The sequence below is a fragment of the Leucoraja erinacea genome, chromosome 30, assembly GCF_028641065.1.
Source record: "Leucoraja erinacea ecotype New England chromosome 30, Leri_hhj_1, whole genome shotgun sequence".
NCBI classification, from domain to species: domain Eukaryota; kingdom Metazoa; phylum Chordata; class Chondrichthyes; order Rajiformes; family Rajidae; genus Leucoraja; species Leucoraja erinaceus.
The window spans coordinates 5,393,712-5,417,375 of NC_073406.1; the positions used below are offsets into that span (position 1 = coordinate 5,393,712).

The following is a 23,664-nucleotide window of genomic DNA, read 5'->3' on the forward strand; positions in this document are numbered from 1 at the left end:
TACCAAACACTTTCTAACCCTCAACACTCCATTTCCAGTTCCAGGGCGTACCATCAGCTGGTCAGTCATTTCCATATTCTTCTCCATTGTGTGCAGATCATCTAACGCCTGTTGGGCCCTGCTGCTGCTGCCAACCGCTGAGGCTTGTTGAAAGTTTATTTGTATTGCATCCATTAGGAAGATAAGCATGTCAAGGACCAACCCAGCAGTGGAGCAGCCAGCCTAAGTGAAATGAAAGGGAAACAATGGTTAGTAATTTGGGATGACATGTGGTGCTTGCGACTGTAACAGCTTAGTGACAAAATATTTGCAGTCTGGTTTTCAGCCCAATTTTAAGTTGTTGGGTTGAAGCTCCCCACTATCTCGAAGATCAAATATCTAACAAATTTAACTCCTTAAAAATGTGCTCAGATGCGACTGGCCACAAGACCTCAGCAGTCCCAGGCAACACAACCCTCTGCAGATTTCCATGCAGCCAATAAAGCTTGGTGTTCATTTTAAATTAAGTTAGCATACATGATTTCGTTTCAGCCATGATCATATTGATCAGCCATGATCATATTGAATGGCGGTGCAGGCTCGAAGGGCCGAATGGCCTACTCCTGCACCTAATTTCTATGTTTCTAAGTGTTGTTTTTTTTAAGTTAATTTTGAATTTGTGTTAATAATTTAATCTTTAATGTCATATTTAATCTTTGATAAAACCCAAGGGAATTTGAGCATTTGTAAACAACAAAGAGATTCACAAATTTCAATTTAAACAGTAGACGTGACCTGTTGAGGTGAGTCCTCGTTGCTATCAACACCATATTTGTTACTGCAATTGATCACGCCTGATGGGTGAGGCATTGCAACATCCTGTGCATGTCAATGTGCTGGGAGTACAACTTAATAGCATTAAACATTCGGATAGAAACATCACCTACCCATATTCTCAAGGGATGCTGCCTGACCTGTTGAGTTATTCCAGCATGTTGTGTCTCCTTTGCATTCAACTTTGTTCTGTTAAACAATTCTTCCTACACTGCCCAATCTACAGTGATGGTTGGCATGGAGTGGATGGGCTGAAGGGCCCGTTTCTGTGCTGTATCGCTTTATGAAAGTAAAATTTATTTAAACAAATCCTAAACTTTGGAAAGCAAAGGCTAGTCCTCAGCTGCAATAATGTGAGCAATTGTTGAAACACTTTAGAAAAATGCAACACACTGGATAGATTGATGGGATGTCCAGAAAAGTATGTGATTTCAACTGACTTTTGGCAAAAGTAGAGAAGATGAATTTGTTGAAGAAAGGTGAATTAAAAGATGTGTTCAAAATCATGAAGGGTTTGATTACAGTAAATCACTTCTATGATGGTGGAAGTGGATTTATTAGAAACATTCCAAAGGTAGTTGAAAAGTCATTAAGACCGTGGAGAAAGCAAAGGAGATGAACTCAATCATCTCTCTCTTTTCTCCACGTCAAACAAACTTCTTGGCCAGCAGGCATCTTTCAATATAAACGGGCTTTCGTTTTGTAAGCTGAAATACTATGGAACTATTTAACAAGTGGCCCTGATCCTTCCAAGCTTCGTGATGACATGCAGTTTCCAAGAGTTTTCATTTGTAAGCACTGAAAAGGAAACTGCGCTGATCATAGAACTACCCCCATTCAACAGCCACCACTCCTCCCACCCACTCCTCCACAGCACAGATGAGCAAGACATTCAGGTTTTTACCTTTATTATGTAAGCCCCTGAGTTCTTCTGAAACTTTTACCCTTATTTTTGAAATTCCTCAGAATTGCACTAAGCATAGAACAAGAATACGGACAGAGGGTTGTGGATGTTTGGAACAAACAGCCAGAGGAAGTAGGAGAAGCAAGTACAATCACAACTTTCAACGGCCATTTGGATACATATGTGGATAGGAAACGTTTAGAGGGATATGGACTAAACACAAGTAAACAGGACTAGGTTAGATGGGGCATTTTGGTCGGCATAGATGAGTTGGGCCAAAGGGCATGTTTTCGTGCTGGATGACTCTATAACTCCAAGAATGGCCTGTAAAAGCCAGACGGCCACCATCAATTGCCACCGCTTGACCAATAAATTATGCTGCATGAATGAGATTTGAACATTTTGAGTTCACTCATCAGTACTCACCACCTGGGTCTGCAGCTCCTCCCTGCAGCCCTGGATCTGTTTGCACAAGGTGCTCTTCTTTGGCTTGTCATCCTCGCAGGTCTTGCCATCTGCACTCATCATCTTGCATTTATCTGCTGGAGACGAGCTCTGATGTCGCAGGGCACTCTCTGGGACACGTGGTTCGTTCTGGAAGGCAGATGATTCCTTCATGGAGGAGCTGATTCCACTGCTTGGACTCCGCTTTACCAAAGCCTGTGGAAATTATATTAAACATCTGCCCTTAGACCCACAAAAATAATTTAAATGTTATCTTCAAATTGCCTGCCTAACACCCCCCCCCCCCCCCCCCCCTCCCCCCCCCCAACCAACAAGTGGCTCTCACTATTCAATCTTATTTGTGTTCTTGTAAACACAAGGAACTGCAGATGTTGGTTGGCGCACAAAAAAAAACAAAGTGCTGGAGTAATTCAGCGGGTCAGACAGCATTTTTGCAGGACATGGATAGGCGATATTTCTGGGCAGGGCCCCTTTTCAGACAGAACTTGCATAACTTGTTACCAATCTATATTGGTATTTATTCTCTCCTTGCCTGAAACCCTTTTGTCTCCTTTCCATCTCTGCCCTTTGTTACTTACTCCACCCATCCACCAATTAAATCCTCCTCACCCCTTGCCAAACCTTGTCCTGCCAACACCTCTTTTCCAGCTTTCTACAATTCAGTCTGAAGAAGGGTCCCAGCCTGAAATGTCACCTATCTAACTGAAGAAGGGTACTGACCCGAAACGTCACCTCTCCATTTCCTCCAGAGATTCTCCTAACCCGCTGAGCTACTCCAGAACTTTGTATATTGATTAGTTGCGAGTTGTGCTATATAAATATCACAGGTATTCAAGATGCAAGGCGTTTTAAAGTTGTATTTAGCCCAAAAGCTCACTGCACCCCAAGTGTATTGAAAACAATGTAAAAGTGTCCAATTATGCTCTTTGGGAATTTTAACAAACAACCCCTCAACTGTGAGCGACCTTTTTCTGGTGCAATCCTCAGTAATATGATAACCAGTCCCCTGGAAGAAAGACTGGAGACATTCCTGGAGAAAATTAATTGTATTCTCAGAAGTAATTCACCAGAGAACTAGATCGTACCATACACAAAAATGCTGGAGAAACTCAGCGGGTGCAGCAGCATCTATGGAGCAAAGGAGATCTCCTTCGCTCCATAGATGCTGCTGCACCCGCTGAGTTTCTCCAGCATTTTTGTGTACCTTCGATTTTCCAGCATCTGCAGTTCCTTCTTTAACAACTAGATCGTATCAGTCAGTCTGAAGAGTATTTAGACAGGCCACCACCTTATGGCAGAACGATGACATGACTGATAAAGCTCCTTCACTTCAACAGAACCCTACGTATAATTCCCCAGATTCAGAAACGATGACATGATGTGAAAGCAAGTTGCAAATGGTATTGAGAAATGTCTCGAAGAACCCAATTTAAATTAAAATCGGTTGAGGAAGAATCAATAAGGACGGTGACTGGGGAATATTAACAAACAACCCCTCAACTGTGAGCGACCTTTTTACGGTGCAAGCCTCAGTAATATGATAACCAGTCCCCTTCATTATCTTCAATCCCCCACAGTTAGTTTTTTCCTCAATACTTTTCTTCGACATCTTCTCTGGTTGTTGAATGATTTCCTTGCCTCTGTGTGCACTCTTGAACCTTGCTTAAATCAGGCATGTGGTCACCTTCCTGTCCTCTACCCTCAACATGATCCCACCATCCTTCTGTACTTCATCCTCTCCTAAAACATCATTTCAACTAACAGCACGCAAATTGACACGAGAGTAGCCATGAAAATTCAATTTCCCCACATGTTCTCAAATATAATCCAGCTTTGTGCCTCCTGGTTAGTTTCCCAATGCAGAGACTGAGTCAACTATAGATCTTGAATTCCCTTTCAAGTTGTTGTCAGATAAATGTGCATAGTTTATTCGTGAGCCTTAACCTTCAAAGGACCTATGGCATTCAATCTTTCGAACAAAAGTGAGGTTCTGAGCCCACAGATCAGTTTGTGGAAATAACATTATTTTTAAAGACATTAGTGAGGAACTGCCCAGGAAAAGCTCTTTAAATTCTCTATCACATTTATCCACCAGAAATACTAATAGCAAGCTCTGTAATACAAAAAAAACACAAAGTGCTGGAGTAACTCAACATATCAGGCAGCATCTCTGGAGAACATAGAGAGGCAATGTTTCGGGCCAGGACCTTTCTTCAGAGCTGACCCGAAACGTCTCCCAACAGTGTTCTCCAGAGATACTGCCTGACCCGCTGACTAGCTCCAGCACTTTGGGTCTTATCTATTGTAAACCAGCATTTGCAGTACCTTGTATCTGTAATACACCAACTTAGTTTCCTACTACCCTTCAATATAAACTTTATTTTCCACATACCTGACAACTCCCATCTTCCTTGGCTCCACAATCACAGAAGAACGATCCATACTTGGCATAAGAAATCTCATGATCTTTGTGACAGACCTTTGCACAAATGGTACAAACACCTACTCCTTCCACCATTTTACAAGTGTGGCAGTGATACCTGAAACAAGAAGTTAGATTGTTCCTATTTTTATCTTCCTCATACAAGGATGGACTTTTACAGCAGTTTTAATGTTTCAATGCAAGTCTACAATTTAAATAATTTGTACATTGTGCGTTCATAAGTTTAGTTTCCGTTCCTACTTGAATGACTTCTTGTACCACAGTGACAGAAACAACTTTTCATCAACTTTTAAACAAGCTGCCAGAAGCGATGGCAGAGGTACGTACAATTGCAACATTGAAAAGACTTTGGACAGGAACATAGATAGATGGTAGGGACAGAGGACAATCTCAGCCCTTGGGCTTAGTGTTGATAGGCATCTTGGTCAATTAGGATGCATTTGGCTATAGGGCCTGTTTCTGTGCTGTGCCATGAATCTAATCTATGAATATTCTGTACACTAAAATACAATGCAACAATCATCTAAGATAATGGGGTCAAGGAAAAGCGTTCACGTCGCGTCCCTGTTTTCCCCAATCTTTCCACCACCACGCACAAGAAGCGCAAGAACCATTGTATGCAGATGCCGAGAAGCGTGTTCAATTCTGGCTGAACAACTTCTAATCTTGTGTGTGGACTCGATAAGAAGAAGATCTAAGATAATACAAGGCCAATGTACTCACCAATGCTGGTTCATGAATTCCTTCTGGGTTATTGTGAATGTGCACAGCTTGTTACACAAGGAATCTTCATCCTTGAACAAAGAATATTCCAGTGATTGCTTTTGTGATAAAACATTGTCAGTTGACATGACATTATTATTTCATACTTTACAATTCACCAGCAAGTTAGCCAAACTACTCACCGAGTCCTCTGCTTGTGAGTCCTCTTCTTCCACAGCCAGGTCTTCAACCCAATCAGAATCAACCTCAATCGCCCTTTCTTCACCGTCCACCAGTACGTGTGTTGATCCCTGCCCACTGCCCTGTCTCATGGCATTCATGACATCAGCGAGGTAAGTCATGATATGGCAGGCACAGTCAAGCATGCCGACATGCTGCACGGCAAAGGTTAAACCCAGCATCAAAAGGAATTGTCAAACCATCCGAGTACAAGCAAACACTACAACACGGGAGCCCCATCTGCATCTTAATATATGCTCCACCCCACGTATCATTACTCAGGGGAAATTTCAGAAGAAGAGACAGGATTTCAAAACAAAATCTCTGCAAATATTGGGATTATTTTAAATACACAAACTTCTCCACACTTATTCCCACAAGCAACCTTACCTTCCCCTGTGTTACGTTTGCTCCCACTTTCTCGAGAACATTCTTTTGGGAGAGATATTTCTTACTGAAAAAGAAAGAATGCCATTTTATGAGAGAAATGGAATGTGACAAACTGTACTATAAATATTGTCCAATTACTTCTAGATGTTACCCCAATTGTTAACTATCCAGCATTCTTTCCAAATTCTTTAATTAAAGTTCGAGCCAACATCCTTTCGTGTGGACTTGTCATTGAACCCTAATCTCCTTTTGCTGACTCATTAACTGCAATAACCCATTGAATGATCCGGTGGTACTCACCACTTCCCTAACCAGTCCACCGCTGCACGGTGAAGCTGCAAGTGTCCTCCTCCTTGCCCAGCGCTGGCCAGTGTTGCCATAACAACCATCAGTTCTGGGAATCCCGTTCCATCGCCGTTGGACAACATCTCTGTCGCCATGGGAATAAGTGTGTTGAGTAACACCGTGCAAACACCTTCTCCAACCTGGCTGAAGAGTGGATGGCAACAAATTAGCATCAAGTTAACCACCTGATAATACCTCAAGCATATCACAACAGACAATCTTGAGCTTTTGCAAGGGTTTCCGTTTCTAAGAAATAACTGTAAATCGATTATTACACGTCCGAAATGAACAATGTCAATGAGGGTCAATTAACATGAACATTTATTGATTGTCTTCCTGTGTGGTACAGAATCAGGTTATCCCACATCTATTGGCTATTTTCAATTACCTGAAAGTGTCAATGGATGTTACACTGTTTAGCAGAATATTTTACGTGCCAATATGAGATATGCCTTGTCAATTTCCAAAGTAAATTTCTTACGTGACCACCTGCAGCAAACCAGCCACTGCATTCTTAACAAATGTTAGATTCCAATGAAGGTGGACACAAAATGCTGGAGTAACTCAGTGGGACAGGCAGCATCTCTGGAGAGAAGTAATGCATGACCCCTTCTTCCATTGATTCTCATGATATCGGTTTGATTGCTGCAACATGAATCCTTCTCATTTACTGTAACTAGATCATCAGTCACATTTTCAGTGAGTGTCTGCACTCATTGTTTTCAGCCATTTTCTTATTACACCTTTTCTGCATAATGAGAAGTAACTTTAGCACAACCTTTACTGTTGAATCATTCCCTAGGGCTCTGCTACAAAGTACCTGTTTTCTCGAACGATGCACGCAGTCAGAAGCTGCAAAAGTTGTCTGTTTTCTTGCACCACCTCGAGTTGGTCAGAGTCTTTTGGGGGTGCTTGGGTCATTCTTGTCAGCCAGGCTTGTAAGCGGCTGTGTTCAACGCAAGCCAGCTGTGCAAATGAGCCGCACAAAGATAGGAGACTTGGGTTTGGGCTCTTCTCCGCTGAAACAGGAAAAGCAAGTCAATGCATCCTCTTCCAAATGTTCTGAGATGTGCTCCACATTTATCAATATTATTTTGACCACGTGTAAAGCTAACTAAATACTCTAATTGAACATTCTTGAAAGTAGATGGAAGAAAACCGTTTACAAATAACTTCACGAGAATAATCGGGAACAAAATACCAATTTATTATATCTTCCTTGCTAAAGCAGGGCAAGCATAATGCCAGACACAAAGTGCTGCAGTAACTCAGCAAGTCAGGCAGCATCTCTGGAGAATAGAGATAGGGGAGTCTAAAACAAGAAGGCATAGATTTACAGTGAGAGAGGAAAGATTTAAAAAGGGACTCGAGAGGCAATCATTTACACAGACAATGGTATGTATATGGAACCAGCTATGAGCTGTGGGAGAGTGCAATTAAATACAATAATGATGTTTAAAGACACGTAGACAGTAGACAGGTACTTGGGTAGGAAAGGTTTGGAGGGATATGGGCCAGCCACAGTTAAGTGAGAATAGTTCAGTTAGGCAACTTGGTTGGCATGGATGAGTTAGGCCAATAGGTCTAATTCGATGCTGAAGGCAATGATCAATTCTATTCCCATTGCCGCAATGTTAATGACACAGAAAAAATAGAACAACCTTACAAATCCTTAAATTGCCAACAGCAAAGGATGGAAAAGCAGCCGTGAGAAGAATAACGGGACGTTGTACAGCAGGGCTGGGAATCTTGATGAGTGCCACCAATCCCAAATCTCAAAAAGCCCACTTGAAATCTAACTACTCAGTTCAAATTCAAAAGTTACCAATATTTAAGTTTGAACATTTTAATAGACGTAAAACAGAGGCTGATTATTTTGTAAAGTATGCATTGCTTTGCTTAGAAAGAACACAATTCCACCTCAAATGGCAGTGTACAATTCCCTGCCAAATAAAAATCAAATGGCATCACAGAAACCACCATTCCACATTTTAACCATGACTGATAAATGGTTGAATTGGTATAAAGACAAAATATTCAGTCCTTTACGGTCTTGGTTTATCAGCACATTTCTAAACTGAGCTGCTTCTCAACCCCCTTAGATCCGAATCCAACTATTAATCAGATAAAAACCAAGGGTTCAAAGAAGTTAAGTGTGCCCAGATGTTCTTACAACATTATTATCAGATTAGAAATAAATATGCAGTGCCTTTTTTTGGTGACAGTACGCAGTTTTCAAAGATTTCGAATTTTTTATATCACAGAAAGATTACTGAAGTTTAAAAAAGAAAATGTATTATTTAAATTTGGGCAGTCAGGCCCTTAAAGAGCTTCAGCAGCTTATAGGAAAGCGATCTGCCATAGACACCAACACAAAGAAACAATACGCGTACCGGCATCTGGTCATCTACAAAGGAAGCACTGGAAATATGCATTAGCTCTCACCACTGCGTGTTACTACTTACCAAGCTGGAAGAGCTTTGTGAAAAACTTCAGCACTCTGTTACAGAATTTTGCCGAAAGGTTCTCATTAGCTGTTGCCATCATGATCTGTACCAACTCCCCACTGCAAGAAATAAGAAGACAGGCACTAATGCTGATAAACCGAGTCAAAGTGAGTAACTGACTTTGTCAAAGATAGAAAAAAAACATGCTGTTACTTAGGACAAAAATTCCACCTGATCATTTTGTATTTCTAAACCTTCTTCAAAGTCTTGAGTATCAAAACCCAATAAACACTTTTTATTAAAATAAAAAAGGATCCTAAGGTGGCGCCATATTTCTATGGGTCAATGAACATGCCTAATGTTGAAACATGGAATGCAGATGCTGGTTTACAAAAAAAGACAAAGTGCTGGAGTAACTCAGCGGGTCAGGCTGAATTTCTGGAGAACATGGATAAGCCGTCTATCCAATCCTAATGTTGTTTAAAATAATGAATAAAACTAATGGAGGAGGTAGGCAGAGGCAACACTCATCATGAAAACATGTTCATGGGATTCATTGCTTTAGAACATCATTTAAAAAAAAATCTGATTGTCCTTTTCTGTTCTGCCAAATATTCATTAAGTAACAAAAACAATGAGAAAAGCAGTTACAGCTTGCTGTTACAGTTTTATGTTTACTGGGATCAATAAACGGTTCTTTAGCGTGAAAGACTTAAAACTTGACATTTGTAGGCACAGTGCAGTAGAGATAAACCCTGACCCAGCCAATCCAAGGAAGGTGGGGCAAATCGAGTAAATCGCGGAGACAGGAATGGTCCACTAAAAGAGACTTCAAAACAATTACTTAACGCAGAACTTATGCTAAATCCAACACTTTTCTCATTCCCAATTTGTATAGTTTATATTTAATTTGCAGTTCACAGGATCCTCCTCTTACCGTTCAGAGAAGAACTCCTCCATGGCATTACGTGCCTGACTGCTCTCCAGCTGCTTCTCCAGGTATTGCAAGCACTCCTCTAAGATAGTTTCATCTAGACCACTGTGGAGATGGAAAGAGTGGTGCATTAATGAAGATGCTTGTGCTCCATTAAGTTCAGTATTATAACCATATAACAATTACAGCACGGAAACAGGCCATCTCGACCCTTCTAGTCCGTGCCGAACACATAATCTCCCCTAGTCCCATATACCTGCGCTCAGACCATAACCCTCCATTCTGGCAAAAGTTCTAAATTCTTTCTAGTTCAAACACGTTATTAAATTGTTGCCCAAATGGGAAAATGTAACTTTCACATTTATACTCATAAATGATGAATACTCTCAACTAAAAGCAGTAAATCTTAAAATATGAGAATGATTGAATAATTTTCTGTGCATATCCAAGCAATGGATACGTTGGAGCAACAAGGAACTGCAGATGCTGGTTTACAAACCACAACACAAAGTGCCAGAGTCACTCAGCGGGTCAGGCAGCAACTGTGGTGGATTTGGATAGGTGACACTTTTGGTCAGGATCCTTCTTCAAACTGACTGGAGTGGGGGGGGGGGACTGGAAATAAGTTACACTCCATGCAGCATGTCCCCTTTCGCATGCACTCAAAATATGAAACCTTGGACATCACCAGAGAAAAATTGCAAGCAATACTCGTGAGCACCAGATTGAATGGGATCAGAGTTCCTGATACAATGTACTATTTAGAACCTGATCTGTACACTGCAACTGAACTGTGAACCAGACAGCACATTTTCACCAATCATTTATTGTAGTTCTGTAGATTCAGTGCCTGGTTTAAAATATTTATAATAATTAGGACTGGGATCAAGAAGAAACAGAACAGTCACTTCTGCTGGATTGATGTGATGTTGTTTTGAGGTATACAATCCCAAGCAATTTGTAAAACCTTGAGTCATCACTTCCATTATGCTAAAGCAGTTATCAAGTACTTAATAGGATTTCCCCAATTTGAAACATAAAACAAAGCAAAGAACAAAGAACTTATCTTTCATGCCCACAGTACGACTTAGCTTGACTGGCAATTTCTTCCTTTTGAAGTGCCTAGATAAACTTGCACAATTTGGTTTACTTAGTCCAACGAAAACAAATAAGATAATGGATTGCCAGTCAATTCTTTTAGTGATAGTGATTAACTGAGTGGGATGAATGTTGGTTAGCGCATCACGAAAACTTCTTGTTTCGCTATAATTAATATGATAGTATAAATGAGCATTTGCGGCTTTCTTTTAACATATTATCTGAAAAATAACAGGCTCTCAGAATGGCAATTAGATACAATACCGGATTATGTATTTAATCCTACAGCCAGTAACATCCATAATCTTTTGACTCAAAAAATGCCACTTGAGCCAATCTGCCATTCCAAATGAACCATTTTAATATTTAAATTGCTGATTAACAGTGAAGAAAATTGAAACCAGTCATTGAAAGTAGGCATGCAGGTGCAGCAGGCAGTGAAGAAAGTGAATGGTATGTTAGCTTTCATAGCAAAAGGATTTGAGTATAGGAGCAGGGAGGTTTTACTGCAGTTGTACAAGGTCTTGGTGAGACCACACCTGGAGTATTGCGTACAGTTTTGGTCTCCAAATCTGAGGAAGGACATTATTGCCATAGAGGGAATGCAGAGAAGGTTCACCAGACTGATTCCTGGGATGTCAGGACTGTCTTATGAAGAAAGACTGGATAGACTTGGTTTATACTCTCTAGAATTTAGAAGATTGAGGGGGTGATCTTATAGAAACTTACAAAATTCTTAAGGGGTTGGACAGGCTAGATGCAGGAAGATTGTTCCCGATGTTGGGGAAGTCCAGGACAAGGGGTCACAGCTTAAGGATAAAGGGGAAATCCTTTAAAACCGAGATGAGAAAAACTTTTTTCACACAGAGAGTGGTGAATCTCTGGAACTCTCTGCTGCAGAGGGTAGTTGAGGCCAGTTCATTGGCTATATTTAAGAGGGAGTTAGAAGGGGCCCTTGTGGCTAAGGGGATCAGAGGGTATGGAGAGAAGGCAGGTACGGGATATTGAGTTGGATGATCAGCCATGATCATATTGAATGGCGGTGCAGGCTCGAAGGGCCGAATGGCCTACTCCTGCACCTAATTTCTATGTTTCTATGTTTCTAAAATGCATTCTAATTATTCAACAAATTTGAGTTTTAATAATCTTTCTATACTTTCAAAAATATGGGTGCATTGTAGACGATAAATCAGCTGTAATGACTAAACACCTGTGTTAGTCCTGGGTTACAAGCTACGTTGGTTATAGTCAAATTGTGCTGTAGACTTTAGAGATACAGCACGGAGACAGGCCCTTCGGCCCACTGAGCCCATGGCGACCAGCGATTACCCCGTACACTTACACTATCCTACTCTCTAGGGACAATTGTATAATTTTATAGTAGCCAATTAACCGACAACCTTGGCGTGTGGGAGGAGACCGGAGTACCCGGAGAAAACCCCCACAGTCCCAGGGAAAACATACAAACTCCGTACCGACTGCACCCGTGATCCGGATCGAATCCTGGTCCCGGACGCTGTGAGGGAGCAGCTCTACCGCTGTGCCACCCCTTAGTACTATAGATTCTGATGATTTCATATTTTACAAAATCCAAAGTCATTTACTAATTTTAACCTTTTCGCTACCTGTTGGGGTCAGAGTGGTGGGCGATTATGTTGTAGCAGCTGGTGATGAGCCGCTCGTAGACCCGTGCAAGAAACTCATCGGATTCCGCTGGTCCCAGGATACGTTCCAGTGAAGTGGAACAGATTTCAGACACACTTTCTGTGCTGGTCTCCAAGAGCAATGGCAGCAAAGTGTGAATAACTTGTGGTGGGTTTAGTTCATCGGGACACCACCTGGAAAAATAATTAGGACAGAAGATTTGTGATAAACATACTTAACGGTGAGTTCAATTGCCTGAAAATGGAAGCAGTGCAAGGAGGTCAAATAAATGGACAACAAAATTCAATTTAGCAGCATGAGAAATGGAAGACGTCAAATTCAAATCCGAATATTTAGTTTGTGGGAAGAAAACAATTACACAGACATTCCAACAAAAAGTTCCATTTATATAAAGTCTTAAAGTGGCAAATTATCATCAAGTATATCCCAGGGGTATTTTCAAACTGAAATTGACACGGAGCCAGACAGAGACATCAGGGCAGTTGACCAAGAGCAGGTGCTAGAAAATTAATACTCCATCCTAAGAAATTCCTGATCACAATCCTACTGGATATACCGAGTAAATGAACAACAGCATCAAGCACCTGGGATAGCAGAATGGTTGAGGCTCTCTCAGCCACAAAGGTTTGTGGCCTAGTAGAATTTTGTTGTCTTTTTTTGGAGAATTCAGGATGCATGTATTAGATCTACAGGCGGAGGACAGATAAACTGGTCAACTCACCAGTCGTAAAGCGATTTGTCCCCTACAACAGAGGGGACAAAGTGATGCAGGGCCTCATGCTGTTGATGTGCAGCTTCAGCAACACAAATGTGATCCTATCTCAGGTGCTGTGTGGAGATTATATGTCTCCTTGTGACTACATGGTTTTCACTGTGACCTCTCGAGTTTCTCCCACATTCCAAAGACATGGTGCTTGATGTAAATTAACCCTTGTGTAAATTGTGACAGGAAAATCAGGAGTTGAAGGCATGTGAGAGGACAAGTTAAAGGAAAAGATTTGGGGAATGGAATATGGAAATTAGGTACACGAGTAGGTCATTCGGCCCTTCGAGCCGGCACCGCCATTCAATATGATCATGGCTGATCATCCTAAATCAGTACCCCCGTTCCTGCTTTCTCCCCATATGCTGGATTCCATTAACCCCAAGAGCTATATCTAACTTTGGAGTTCTCAGTGGAAAGGCTCGAGACCTCTCATTGGCACAATGGGCCGGATGATATCCTTCCAGATTGTAGAGGGGACATTAGATATAGGAGTGATTAGTAACGCTGGAGTCTTTGATGCATGCTGCAGGGCAACGTCACATCTAACAGAGTGAAGATTGAAAATCCACTATTCAACGTACACTATGAGGTCACCGGTAAGCCTGACCAACGAAAGCAGAATGTGCTTCAGGCATGCAGCCAATGGCAGACTCTGATTGGACAACGTGCCAAGGTGTGCAGCCTGGATTGCACTAATGTAGCTCTCTGCTGGAATGATGTCATTTGCAAATGCATTTCGCTGTGAAGAAAACAAAAAGATAAAAATGAAGTCTCATTTAAACCCCTGAATTACATTCAAATTATTCATAACCTATGGATAATAACAGCTAGTACCAAACATTGGAAGGGGTTTATCTGCCAATGTAGTCTAATACGCTGATAACATTAGCACTAAGGATAGACAATGAAGAAATCAATGGGCCTACATCAAAACATAACATTTAGCTCCATCGGGCCAAAGAAGCAGAAATCCAAATCTTTTAACATTTCATTTACCTACATTGCTTTACTCAATGTTGTCATAGTTGACCCTTCAATTAGTGGCTCATGGTCATATAAGCCAAGGCTCCCTGGAAAAACATTTCTCCTGAATCTATTCAATATGGTGTCTAAACCTTCCTTAGACTAGATGCAAAATATTTTTGTCGTATCCATTCATACTTTTAAACACTGATTCACCTCATAATATCCTATATTCCTATGAAAAAGGTTCAATTTTACAAATTAAAATCTGAAGAAGGGTTTTGGCCCGAAACGTTGCCTATTTCCTTCGCTCCATAGATGCTGCTGCACCCGCTGAGTTTCTCCAGCATTTTTGTCTACCTTCAATTTTACAATTCTTTGTATTTGTTAATCCCTATTGATTAAGCTTTACTCATCTAAGCCCAGAGTAATTCACATGACCACATATGTTCTCAATATTTCAATTACTGTATTAGTGTAAAATATCATACAGCACGACAGGATCACCTCATAAGATTTCTCTGAAGTAAGGTACCATGCGCCATGTGCACAAACACTCAAACCTTCCTCTATCACAGCACATATGACCCAGCCTTTGAATTGGCGGATATACATTTCCGTCTAAGTTCCATTTTTATTTTCTCTATTTCTTAAACTCTCTGGCTATAAATATCTGTACATTATTGTGAAAAAAGACACAAAAAGTTGGAGTAATTCAGCGGGACAGGCAGCATCTCTGGAGAGAAGGAATACATTATTGTGAATTGAGCTTCATGTGCATGCAACTTATTAAACCTCGAAAGCTAAGACACTAACATGGGTTGACAAAAGATCTGCTTCAATGTAACAGAAGGAGAAGATGACCCATAGCATACATTTATATAGTACCTTATCACACTATCCAGGAAAATGTCAAAGGATTTTAAATACGACAATTCCTCATAACTTATTTAACAAAATCTAAAAGCCATTCAGCATAATATTCTAGAAACAATTAATCACTATTTTATTAAATTAATTGTGGTTCAGAGATAATACCGTGGGAAGTCACAGAGTGCTAGAGTAGCTCAACGGGTCAGGCAGCATCTCAGGAGAACGTGGATAGGCAATTTTGGGCAGGACCCTTCATTAAGACACTTCATATCTTTCTACATAATACCATGGGATCATTAATGACCCATTCAATGGATAGTCATGTTCCATCTAATCATTATTACAAAACCATTTAATATCTAATGTATGTTCAAGAATAAATAAGGATGACGTAGTCTCTTGGACGGCAAGGGAATTATGATCTTGGGGATGAGGCACAAAAATATAGCTAAGGCCAAAGATTGGTAGAGTCTTGATCCTTATTGAATAGCAGAACAGGCTGGAGAGGCCATTAGACCTCATCCTGCTCCATTTTACAATCTTGTACTCTGTTAAATGTGAACAACTTTTCACCTACCCATGATCCGATGTTGGGAAATTCATTGGTGTGGATGTTGCTCCACGTTTCACACAGTGTCTGAACAGCTGATGGAAGGTTCTGAACCACCAACTGAGCTGTAAACAGAATCACAATCAATTGGAATTATTTCAAGCAGGCAGTTCAGTCTTGTATATCATGCAGAACAGAATACTTGTCACGGATACAACATCAACCTTAGGCAGACAGAATTTCTAGCTCTGCACGACTAAAGTATAACCGAAGCATCACAACAAATGGACATTCCTTCAGTATCCATAATAAGCTTTAATCAAAGCCATTTCCCTCATTGACTTGCCGTTTTAATGCATTTTTTTTAATCCCAAGTAAAAAATTACCAATTAAAATAAACTTTACAGTACTTACACAAACTTTTCCTTACACGAACCAATGTAATCAGGAATAATTTCAATTAATTTATCGGTATGGTAATGTCACACAATAGAGGTCCCAATGTCATACTGCAATTAGGATCAAAATTTCCAATTGGGATAAGAGAAAGGAAATTAAAAACCAGGATGATGGCATGTGACCAATTTCTGTAGCCTTTGTGGATGAACAGTGTGTGCACACATTATGGTAGAACAAGTCTGAGATTTGATTAAATCAGCCTGCTAACGCCCATACCCAGGTTCATAGACTGAATGTCATGTGGCTGAAAAGATGGGCGTCTACTGGGGACCTGAGCAAGATGGCAGTAGCCTTGGCCAAAAAGGAAAGGATCAGAAGGAATTAATTTTTTGGAAAAAAGGAAAAATGTATTTTTCAAAGATAAGACCAACTCCTGCAATTTATTCCACCTTCTTTACAGTGCCAATGATTAAACAGTTACAGAAGAGTTTCTGCCCTTACCAACAGTGTTGGTCTTGCAACGGGCAGATCCAATCGCCAGTGCTGCCGCGTAGCCTTGCAGCTTCTCCTCAGTTGGGCAGTCAGCCGAGCCCTCTTCACACAGGCTCCTCAACAGGTATGACCTAACATCAAACACCAAACAAACACCAAACATTATACACAAATTGGTTAAAAAAAAAATCATAATCAAGACTTAAAACACCAGCAGCCCAATCACTAACATTTGCATTTTCCCAACATTTCAATTGGCAATTTTAATGTAAAAGAAATGCCTGAGCATTCAGTTTTGTACCTGGTAAAAGTAGCATAGATGCTAATCAGCTGAAGAGTTGCAGGAAGCAAATTCTTTGTGATCTCAGATGTCTTGTGGGTATCAGTTTCTGCAGCCACCTTGGAAAAGTACTCATCCAAAGAAACCTGGATCTTTGATATAACTGCATCAAGCGTATAGATGGTCTGCATGTTGGGGAGCCGGTTGAGTGGGAGGATAGCGGTTGCATCAATTCCACTACAGGAGGAGACCTAAATTTGTAGGAGAACTCACTTCAAGCTCTTGAATGGATAGTAGCATCATTGTCAAATATCATTGTATATACGCTAAATGATAATGAAATACTTTCTGCAACTGGATCACGAACAAGAACAAATAAAACTATTACATAAAGGCACATTAGGATTTCCGATTAAAACATGCAATTCACACACATACGTGTACAAAGACAAAAGTTTTAGAAAATCTGTTGTCTCAATCATTTTTAAAGAAGACAGCAACCTGCCAGGAGTTCCCAACAGCAACTTCTATTCCCAACACCCTTATCGCCTTGCTGATCAGAGACCACCATTTTGAGATAACATATCATCCACATTAAAAATATATATCATTACTACATTAATTCCTGTCTAACACCATGGGAGCCCTTTGACTATGCAGACTATAGCATTCTACAAATAAGTGAATGAATAATAATAAATCCTTCCTTACTGTTCCCCTCTCGTCTACTCACATCCTTTTAAGGTAATCAAACCAATCTGCCTCAACCGCTCCGTGTGGTAATTCTGTCAGGGACTACGGTAAAGAAAAACTTGCGAGAGAATGGAAGCAATAATATGGTGGCTGTGGTTCTAATTATCTCTGTGGTCTTCCCCACAGCCTCACCCACCCCCAGTTTCTTTCAGTAAATCTGGGCAAAGTTTACACAGCAGCGAAACAAGATATTCAGCTCACAGGACTTCAAATAGGCCTAGGAACTAGGAACAGGCCCTTTGGCCCATGTCTGTGCCGAAGATATAATTTAAACTAATCTCACCTGCCTGCACATGATCCACTACCCTCCATTCCCAGCACTTATCTAAAAGCCTCTTAAACACCACTGTCATCAATGCCAGCGCCATCACCCCTGGCAATACGTTCCAGGCACTCTTCACTCTCTGTGTAAAAAACATGCCCAGTATTGCTCCTGTTCTGGTCTTCTTGTTCCCTCTTCTCCTCATGAAAATACTTTGGTGAAATATTCTGAAAATACAGGAGGAACTATTTCCCATGGCTTGAAGATTATAGCCACAATGGCAGTACCACCGCCTATAATATCAAGGTTATTTCATCCTTAAAATAATTTAAAAAAAACACCACTTTCAGACAGACAGCACACTGGCCAGGCTTTTTCTTACCTGTCTGGCAACATAGTCCTCTGCAAGTTCCACATCATACTTCACAAAACTGCACTTGGCAACGGCCAGTTCTACCAGTGAGCCAGCATGGTCTGGCTTCATGCCCTGTCGCACCAGGTGATCCTGCAGCAAAGCAAAATCATGCATTAACAAGCCTCTCATTGAACAACAGTCATATTGAAAATAACTGCTTTACTCTCCATATCCTTTCCATGTTACCATGTAATCTTCCATCTGCTATTGTATGTAGATATGTTAATGGCTCAACATTAATTTCATGCACCATAGCATTGCAGTACAAGACTGTCCCACTGTATGAGTACATTCAAGTGCTCTCGTGAGTTAAAAAAAAAAATCAAACTCATGGTAAGCACGTAGAATGAACGTAGCGGGTATATCGGAGCTCGGGGACGTCTCTTAGTGGCTCGTAACGCTAATGGCAGATATTCGGAAAGACTCGCTAACGGCAGGTAAGCTCGGGAAGACTCGTGAAGATTTTTCAACATGTTGAAAAATGTCCACGAGAGCCTTACGAGCGAGCGGCCATTACCGTAAATCTCCGAGTTTGAATCAGGGCAAACTCGGGGAGAACTCTTGAATGAATTCGTACAGTGGGACAGGGCTTTTAGTGTCTCATAGATGAAAGGTTGATGCAGAGGTAAAAGCTAAGGCAGCAGTAAATGATCCATGTGAATATAATCGCTTGTTTCCCAATTGTTGCTCAGCGATGTCTGGCAGCTTCTTTGAAAAACGTACAGTGATTTGGGCAGGACTGTGTTCTGCACCCTAATGGTGCAGACACTACTGGTTATTTGCCTCGATGATGACGTAGAACAATTTTGGCATGAACAGGGTAAACCTGGCATTAAGCAGCATCAAAAGAGGAAAACAGAGAAAATACGGGGTAAAATATAGCCATAAAGCAATATTTGAATACTTTGTGATATGGTGTGAACTAACAATCTAAACCTCGCAACAATTCTACGTTTTTCATGTCTTTCTCTCCTGGTCCAATACTTGGCTCTTCAAAACATCAAGTTTCCCGACATTTAAATATTCACAAAATGAGTTTATTTTTGACATGTAATAGGCCAGTTGGTAGAGATGTTGCTGCCTCACAGCCGCCAGAGACCAGGGTTTGATCCTGACCTCGGGTTCTGTCTGTGTGGAGTTTGCATATTCTCCCTGCGACTGTGTGGGTTTCCTTCAGGTGCTCCAATTTCCTCCCACATTCCAAAGACATGCAGATTTATAGGTCAATTGGCCTCTGTAAATTGCCTCTAATGTGTAAGGAATTGATGCAAAGGTGGGTAAAGAACTAGTGCGAACGGGTGATCGATGGTCGGCAGGGGCTCAGTGGGCAGAAGAGCCGGCTTTCATGCTGCAACTAAACGAATACTTTGCACTTTTGCACCACAAACCACTGGGCGTTTCATTTGTTAATACCTTGATCCACGTTGCATAGGAGCTGATACAGAGGCGCGATGACCATCGAAGCGTATGCAGGATGTCGCATTCACTAAGCTCCGCTGTGCTCATTGCCACCTGATTAACGTAGGCTTTTGACGGAGGCACAACTCCTAGGATCCTCCACAAGATTAAGAAGTAATACTGAATGGAGCAAGCTTCCTAGAAGGAAAAGTCAACGAGAGAACAAAATTATACCAAAACGACGTGCAGCGTAAAGCATAGGCCAACTGAAAAACGGAACTGGTTAATTCTACATCTGATGCAAACCTCATTAAATGGAAGCCTATTTTTCAACAGATCATACACGACTCAATAATGTAGCAGAGAACCCCATTTTGTAGGGATGCTTACATTTTAGGAGCATTGTGAAACAAACCACGGATGAATATTAGAAACTTTTCTGGTGGAAATATCAAAAACTACAGGGCATAGCTTTAAGGTGAGAGAAGCAAAGTTTAAAGGAAATTTTTTACACACAGAGAATGGTGGGTGCATGGAACTGCCTGGTGCCAGGGGTGGTGGAGGAGGAGGATAGCGACAGTAAAGAGGTAACATGGAGTTGCAGGGAAACACGCCGACAATCCCCCACGCCCAGGACCAAGTAATAATTGTGTTTCAAAACATTCAGTTCATCGAAATTCCCATCTGGGATAAATAGTGACTTGCGTCATAACCAGAAACCATAAATTTAAGCTAGAGAGTCGAATGGGCCCCATGACAAAGACTTCAAATCTTTGAGTCTTCAAAGATTTCAATTGATTGAAGTCTTTGAAGACTCAGCACTCATTTTACGTGGAAACAGCAGTCATTCTACAAGTTGCTAAGCACCTGACAAAGAAAAGGATAGGGACAGAATACAGCGAACAGCTCCTTCATGTCCAATGGCCCCCTGCAGACTCTTGTGAGGGCTGAGGCTATGAGATATACACTCCTTGAACTTACCACAGGTGTTGCATTCTTGTGCTCTTCACGCCTGAGGGCATCAAACTGTGAGCCAGCTGACAACAGCAAGATCAGGGATGAATACAAGTCATCGTACTTTAAAGCACCGCCATAGAGGACATCAAAGACCTGAAGAATAAATGGAAAAATAAGTGAAATAATAGAAATAAATGTTATACCAAACAGATAAAGAATCACCTCTTGGATGTATCCAATTTGCATGATTATCATTCAAGATTAAAAACAATTGTAAAATATTTTTACAAGATTTCCAGGATGTGGAAAACTTAATTCCATGCTTCTCACCATCTCATCTAATCTGTTCCTGTCATCATCGGAAGTCTCATGAGAAAGAATGCTGTAGAATTTAGGCAAAGGAGCAGACTCTGGAAAAGAAACAGTTGGACATCAGAAATCAAATCTAAGCCCAGCTTATGGTTAACTCTTCATTCATTGTTATACAGTGTATTACTTTAAGATTGTTCATAGACATTAATAACTCAGGGAGATAATCTTGTCAACTCTCAGAAATATATTGTCTTATGTCCACCAAACAAAATCTCTGGTTCCAAAACGTAGCCTTTTAAGTCACAAACCGCTCCTTGTATCTATACTTTCGTATTGAGACCTGCCAAGGTTGGAGGAGATGTCGGTGAATCTCTGCTTCAACTGGTAGGATTATTTATGTCCCTGAATGGTGGTGATGGGGAAGGTATAGGGACAGGCATTACATCTCCTACGGTTGTACGGGGGGGGGGATGAGTGGGGAAGGGTAAGTGAGCCACAGTCACGGAGAGACTGATCCCTATGGAAAGCAGAAAGTGATGGTGAGGGGAAGATGTGACTGGTAGTTGATCACATTGTCGAGTCATAGAGTGTTACAGTGTGGAAACAGGCCCTTCGGCCCAACTTGCCCTCACCGGTCAACAATGTCCCAGCTACACTAGTCCCACTTGCCTGCGCTTGGTCCATATCCCTTCAAACCTGTCCTATCCATGTACCGGTCTGTTTCTTAAACAATGGGATAGTCCCAGCCTCAACTACCTCATCTGGCAGCTTGTTCCATACACCCACCACCCTTTGTATGAAAACGCTACCCCCCAGATTCCTATTAAATATTTTCCCCCTCACCTTCAACCTATGTCCTCTGGTCCTCGATTCCCCAACTCTGGGCAAAAGACTCGGTGCAATCTACCCGATCTATTCCTCCCATGATTTTGTACAGAAATGTTAAAGAATGAAACGCTGCATGTGGAGGATGCTGGGGTGAAAGTGAAGTTCCAAGAAAAATCTATCTCTATTCTACGTGAAGGGGAGGCGTAATGAAGGCAAGGTGCGAGTGAGGATTCCATCGAGAATAGCGGAGAGAAAGCACCGTTTAACGGGGAAGTCTGCATATTGTCTATAAAGTCGCATTTTGTGACTATTGACTGGTTAGCTGGATAGTCCTCGCAATTTAGTTATCAGATCCTAGATGTTTTCAAGGGTTTTGCAAGGTTGCATGCAAATGTCTTCGGCGTGTCAGAATTCAGTGCCTAGGTTATTCTCATTGTTTATTTGTTTTCTTCTTTAACAGGCCATGATACAACTTACTTCGTTGTTCTGCCTCTTGGAGGACAATAATTTCACAATTGGGACAGACTAAATGAGGATGACTGAATGGGTAATTACCACAATAAAGCAGGCTTTGGCCGGCTGAGACTGATTGCTGCTTCATAAACTCTAGATTAATTACCTAATTTAAATGTTACATTTTGCTCACACAAGATGACCAAAGACATCTGCAAAGACATCTTATCAGTATTTATCTTTTGACTTCCAATACCTATTCCTCCATGTTAACCGTTTCTTTGCCATACCTGTCCCAATGTGTTTCGCCCAGTTTTCTTCAACCTCTTTAAATCCATGGTAAAATGGCACTTGGATGCGCCGGCCAGAATCTTGTGTACCACTGGAACTGGAACCAGCAGTGCAGGCTGGTGGAGTGAGCAGATTGTACTGAATCTAGAAACAAAAACACTCACAATCTTAATCAAATGCTTCTTCCAATAAGTGCAGCCCAATTAACATTCTAATATTACATTCATGCCCCATATCATTCTGAAAAAGCAGAGGAAGATGCAAAGCAATTCTCTGGTGTGTAAAACAGGCAAGGTCGCAGCTGTCAATTATCCATATGAGGCTATGTAGGCAAACAAAATGGTAGGTTTGGATTAGAATTCGTAAGGGATCAAAGATGAAATATAAAGCAATTGCTGAATGGAAATCAGAAAGGGGCTGAAAGTGGAACAATGACATGGAAGCAAATAAATCAGTTTACATATTCTGTTGTGCTGCAGCAAGTAAGAATTTCATTGTTCTATCAGGGACACATGACAATAAACACTCTCGACTATTACAGGATGGATGGAAGGAAAACAGAAGCATGTTAAAAATAAAACACAAAGTGCTGGAGATACTCAGCGGGTCAGGCAGCATCTGCGGAGGAAATTCAAGATTCAAGATTCAATTTATTTGCCATTTGGACCCCTTGAGGTCCAAACGAAATGACGTTTCTGCAGCCATACATTACAAACAAATAGACCCAAGACACAACATAATTTACATAAACATCCATCACATCGCTGTGATGGAAGGCCAAAAAAACTGGGGGGGGGTGGGGGGGTGGAGGTGTTGGTGGTGGACCAAGTAACTCTGCATTTAACAAACTTTTTCCCCAAGCACTGACAAGAATGCAGTAATTATAAGAAAATTCAACGAAGGCATTTTAAATTATTTGTTTAGTAGCAATGTTACAAAATTTTGAGATTTAAAAAATCAAGTCTGCAATTTATCCCATCAGATAAAGCATAACAATAAGTTTAATTTGACACCAAATTCACTTTCATATCTCAAGTATTAAAAAAGTTATGACCATTTTCATACTCGGAAATTAGCATCTTGTTCCCTATTGATTTTCAATGGACATTACAAAAAAGCTGTGATCTTGGATAGTCAACAGGCCATTTCTTAAGGAAAGATTAACATTTTTAAATAGCCTAAGTGTCCAAAGATTATTCACAAATAATTCACAATATAACATGATT

The 23,664-nt window shown here is 40.9% G+C and overlaps 1 protein-coding gene across 5 annotated transcripts in view; it reads right to left on the minus strand.

Annotated features, from left to right (window-relative positions):
* The window catches only part of ubr4 (ubiquitin protein ligase E3 component n-recognin 4), a 143,035-nt gene that overhangs the window by 92,086 nt on the left and 27,285 nt on the right, over positions 1 to 23,664 (minus strand). For 3 of the 5 annotated variants that reach the window (XM_055659223.1, XM_055659222.1, XM_055659226.1), the window contains exons 20-39: positions 22,438 to 22,582; positions 20,885 to 20,964; positions 20,579 to 20,707; positions 19,613 to 19,795; positions 18,167 to 18,289; positions 16,791 to 17,020; positions 16,499 to 16,620; positions 15,626 to 15,723; positions 13,794 to 13,951; positions 12,407 to 12,619; positions 9,687 to 9,788; positions 8,768 to 8,868; positions 7,123 to 7,321; positions 6,258 to 6,446; positions 5,958 to 6,021; positions 5,531 to 5,722; positions 5,349 to 5,419; positions 4,575 to 4,722; positions 2,144 to 2,377; positions 19 to 222 (exon numbers count right to left, since the gene is read on the minus strand). In XM_055659223.1, the coding sequence (XP_055515198.1) occupies positions 19 to 222; positions 2,144 to 2,377; positions 4,575 to 4,722; positions 5,349 to 5,419; positions 5,531 to 5,722; positions 5,958 to 6,021; positions 6,258 to 6,446; positions 7,123 to 7,321; positions 8,768 to 8,868; positions 9,687 to 9,788; positions 12,407 to 12,619; positions 13,794 to 13,951; positions 15,626 to 15,723; positions 16,499 to 16,620; positions 16,791 to 17,020; positions 18,167 to 18,289; positions 19,613 to 19,795; positions 20,579 to 20,707; positions 20,885 to 20,964; positions 22,438 to 22,582 (2,985 nt within the window). The remainder of the gene's footprint in view (positions 1 to 18; positions 223 to 2,143; positions 2,378 to 4,574; positions 4,723 to 5,348; positions 5,420 to 5,530; positions 5,723 to 5,957; positions 6,022 to 6,257; positions 6,447 to 7,122; positions 7,322 to 8,767; positions 8,869 to 9,686; positions 9,789 to 12,406; positions 12,620 to 13,793; positions 13,952 to 15,625; positions 15,724 to 16,498; positions 16,621 to 16,790; positions 17,021 to 18,166; positions 18,290 to 19,612; positions 19,796 to 20,578; positions 20,708 to 20,884; positions 20,965 to 22,437; positions 22,583 to 23,664) is intronic. The other 2 variants (XM_055659227.1, XM_055659225.1) reach the window with 1 other exon arrangement.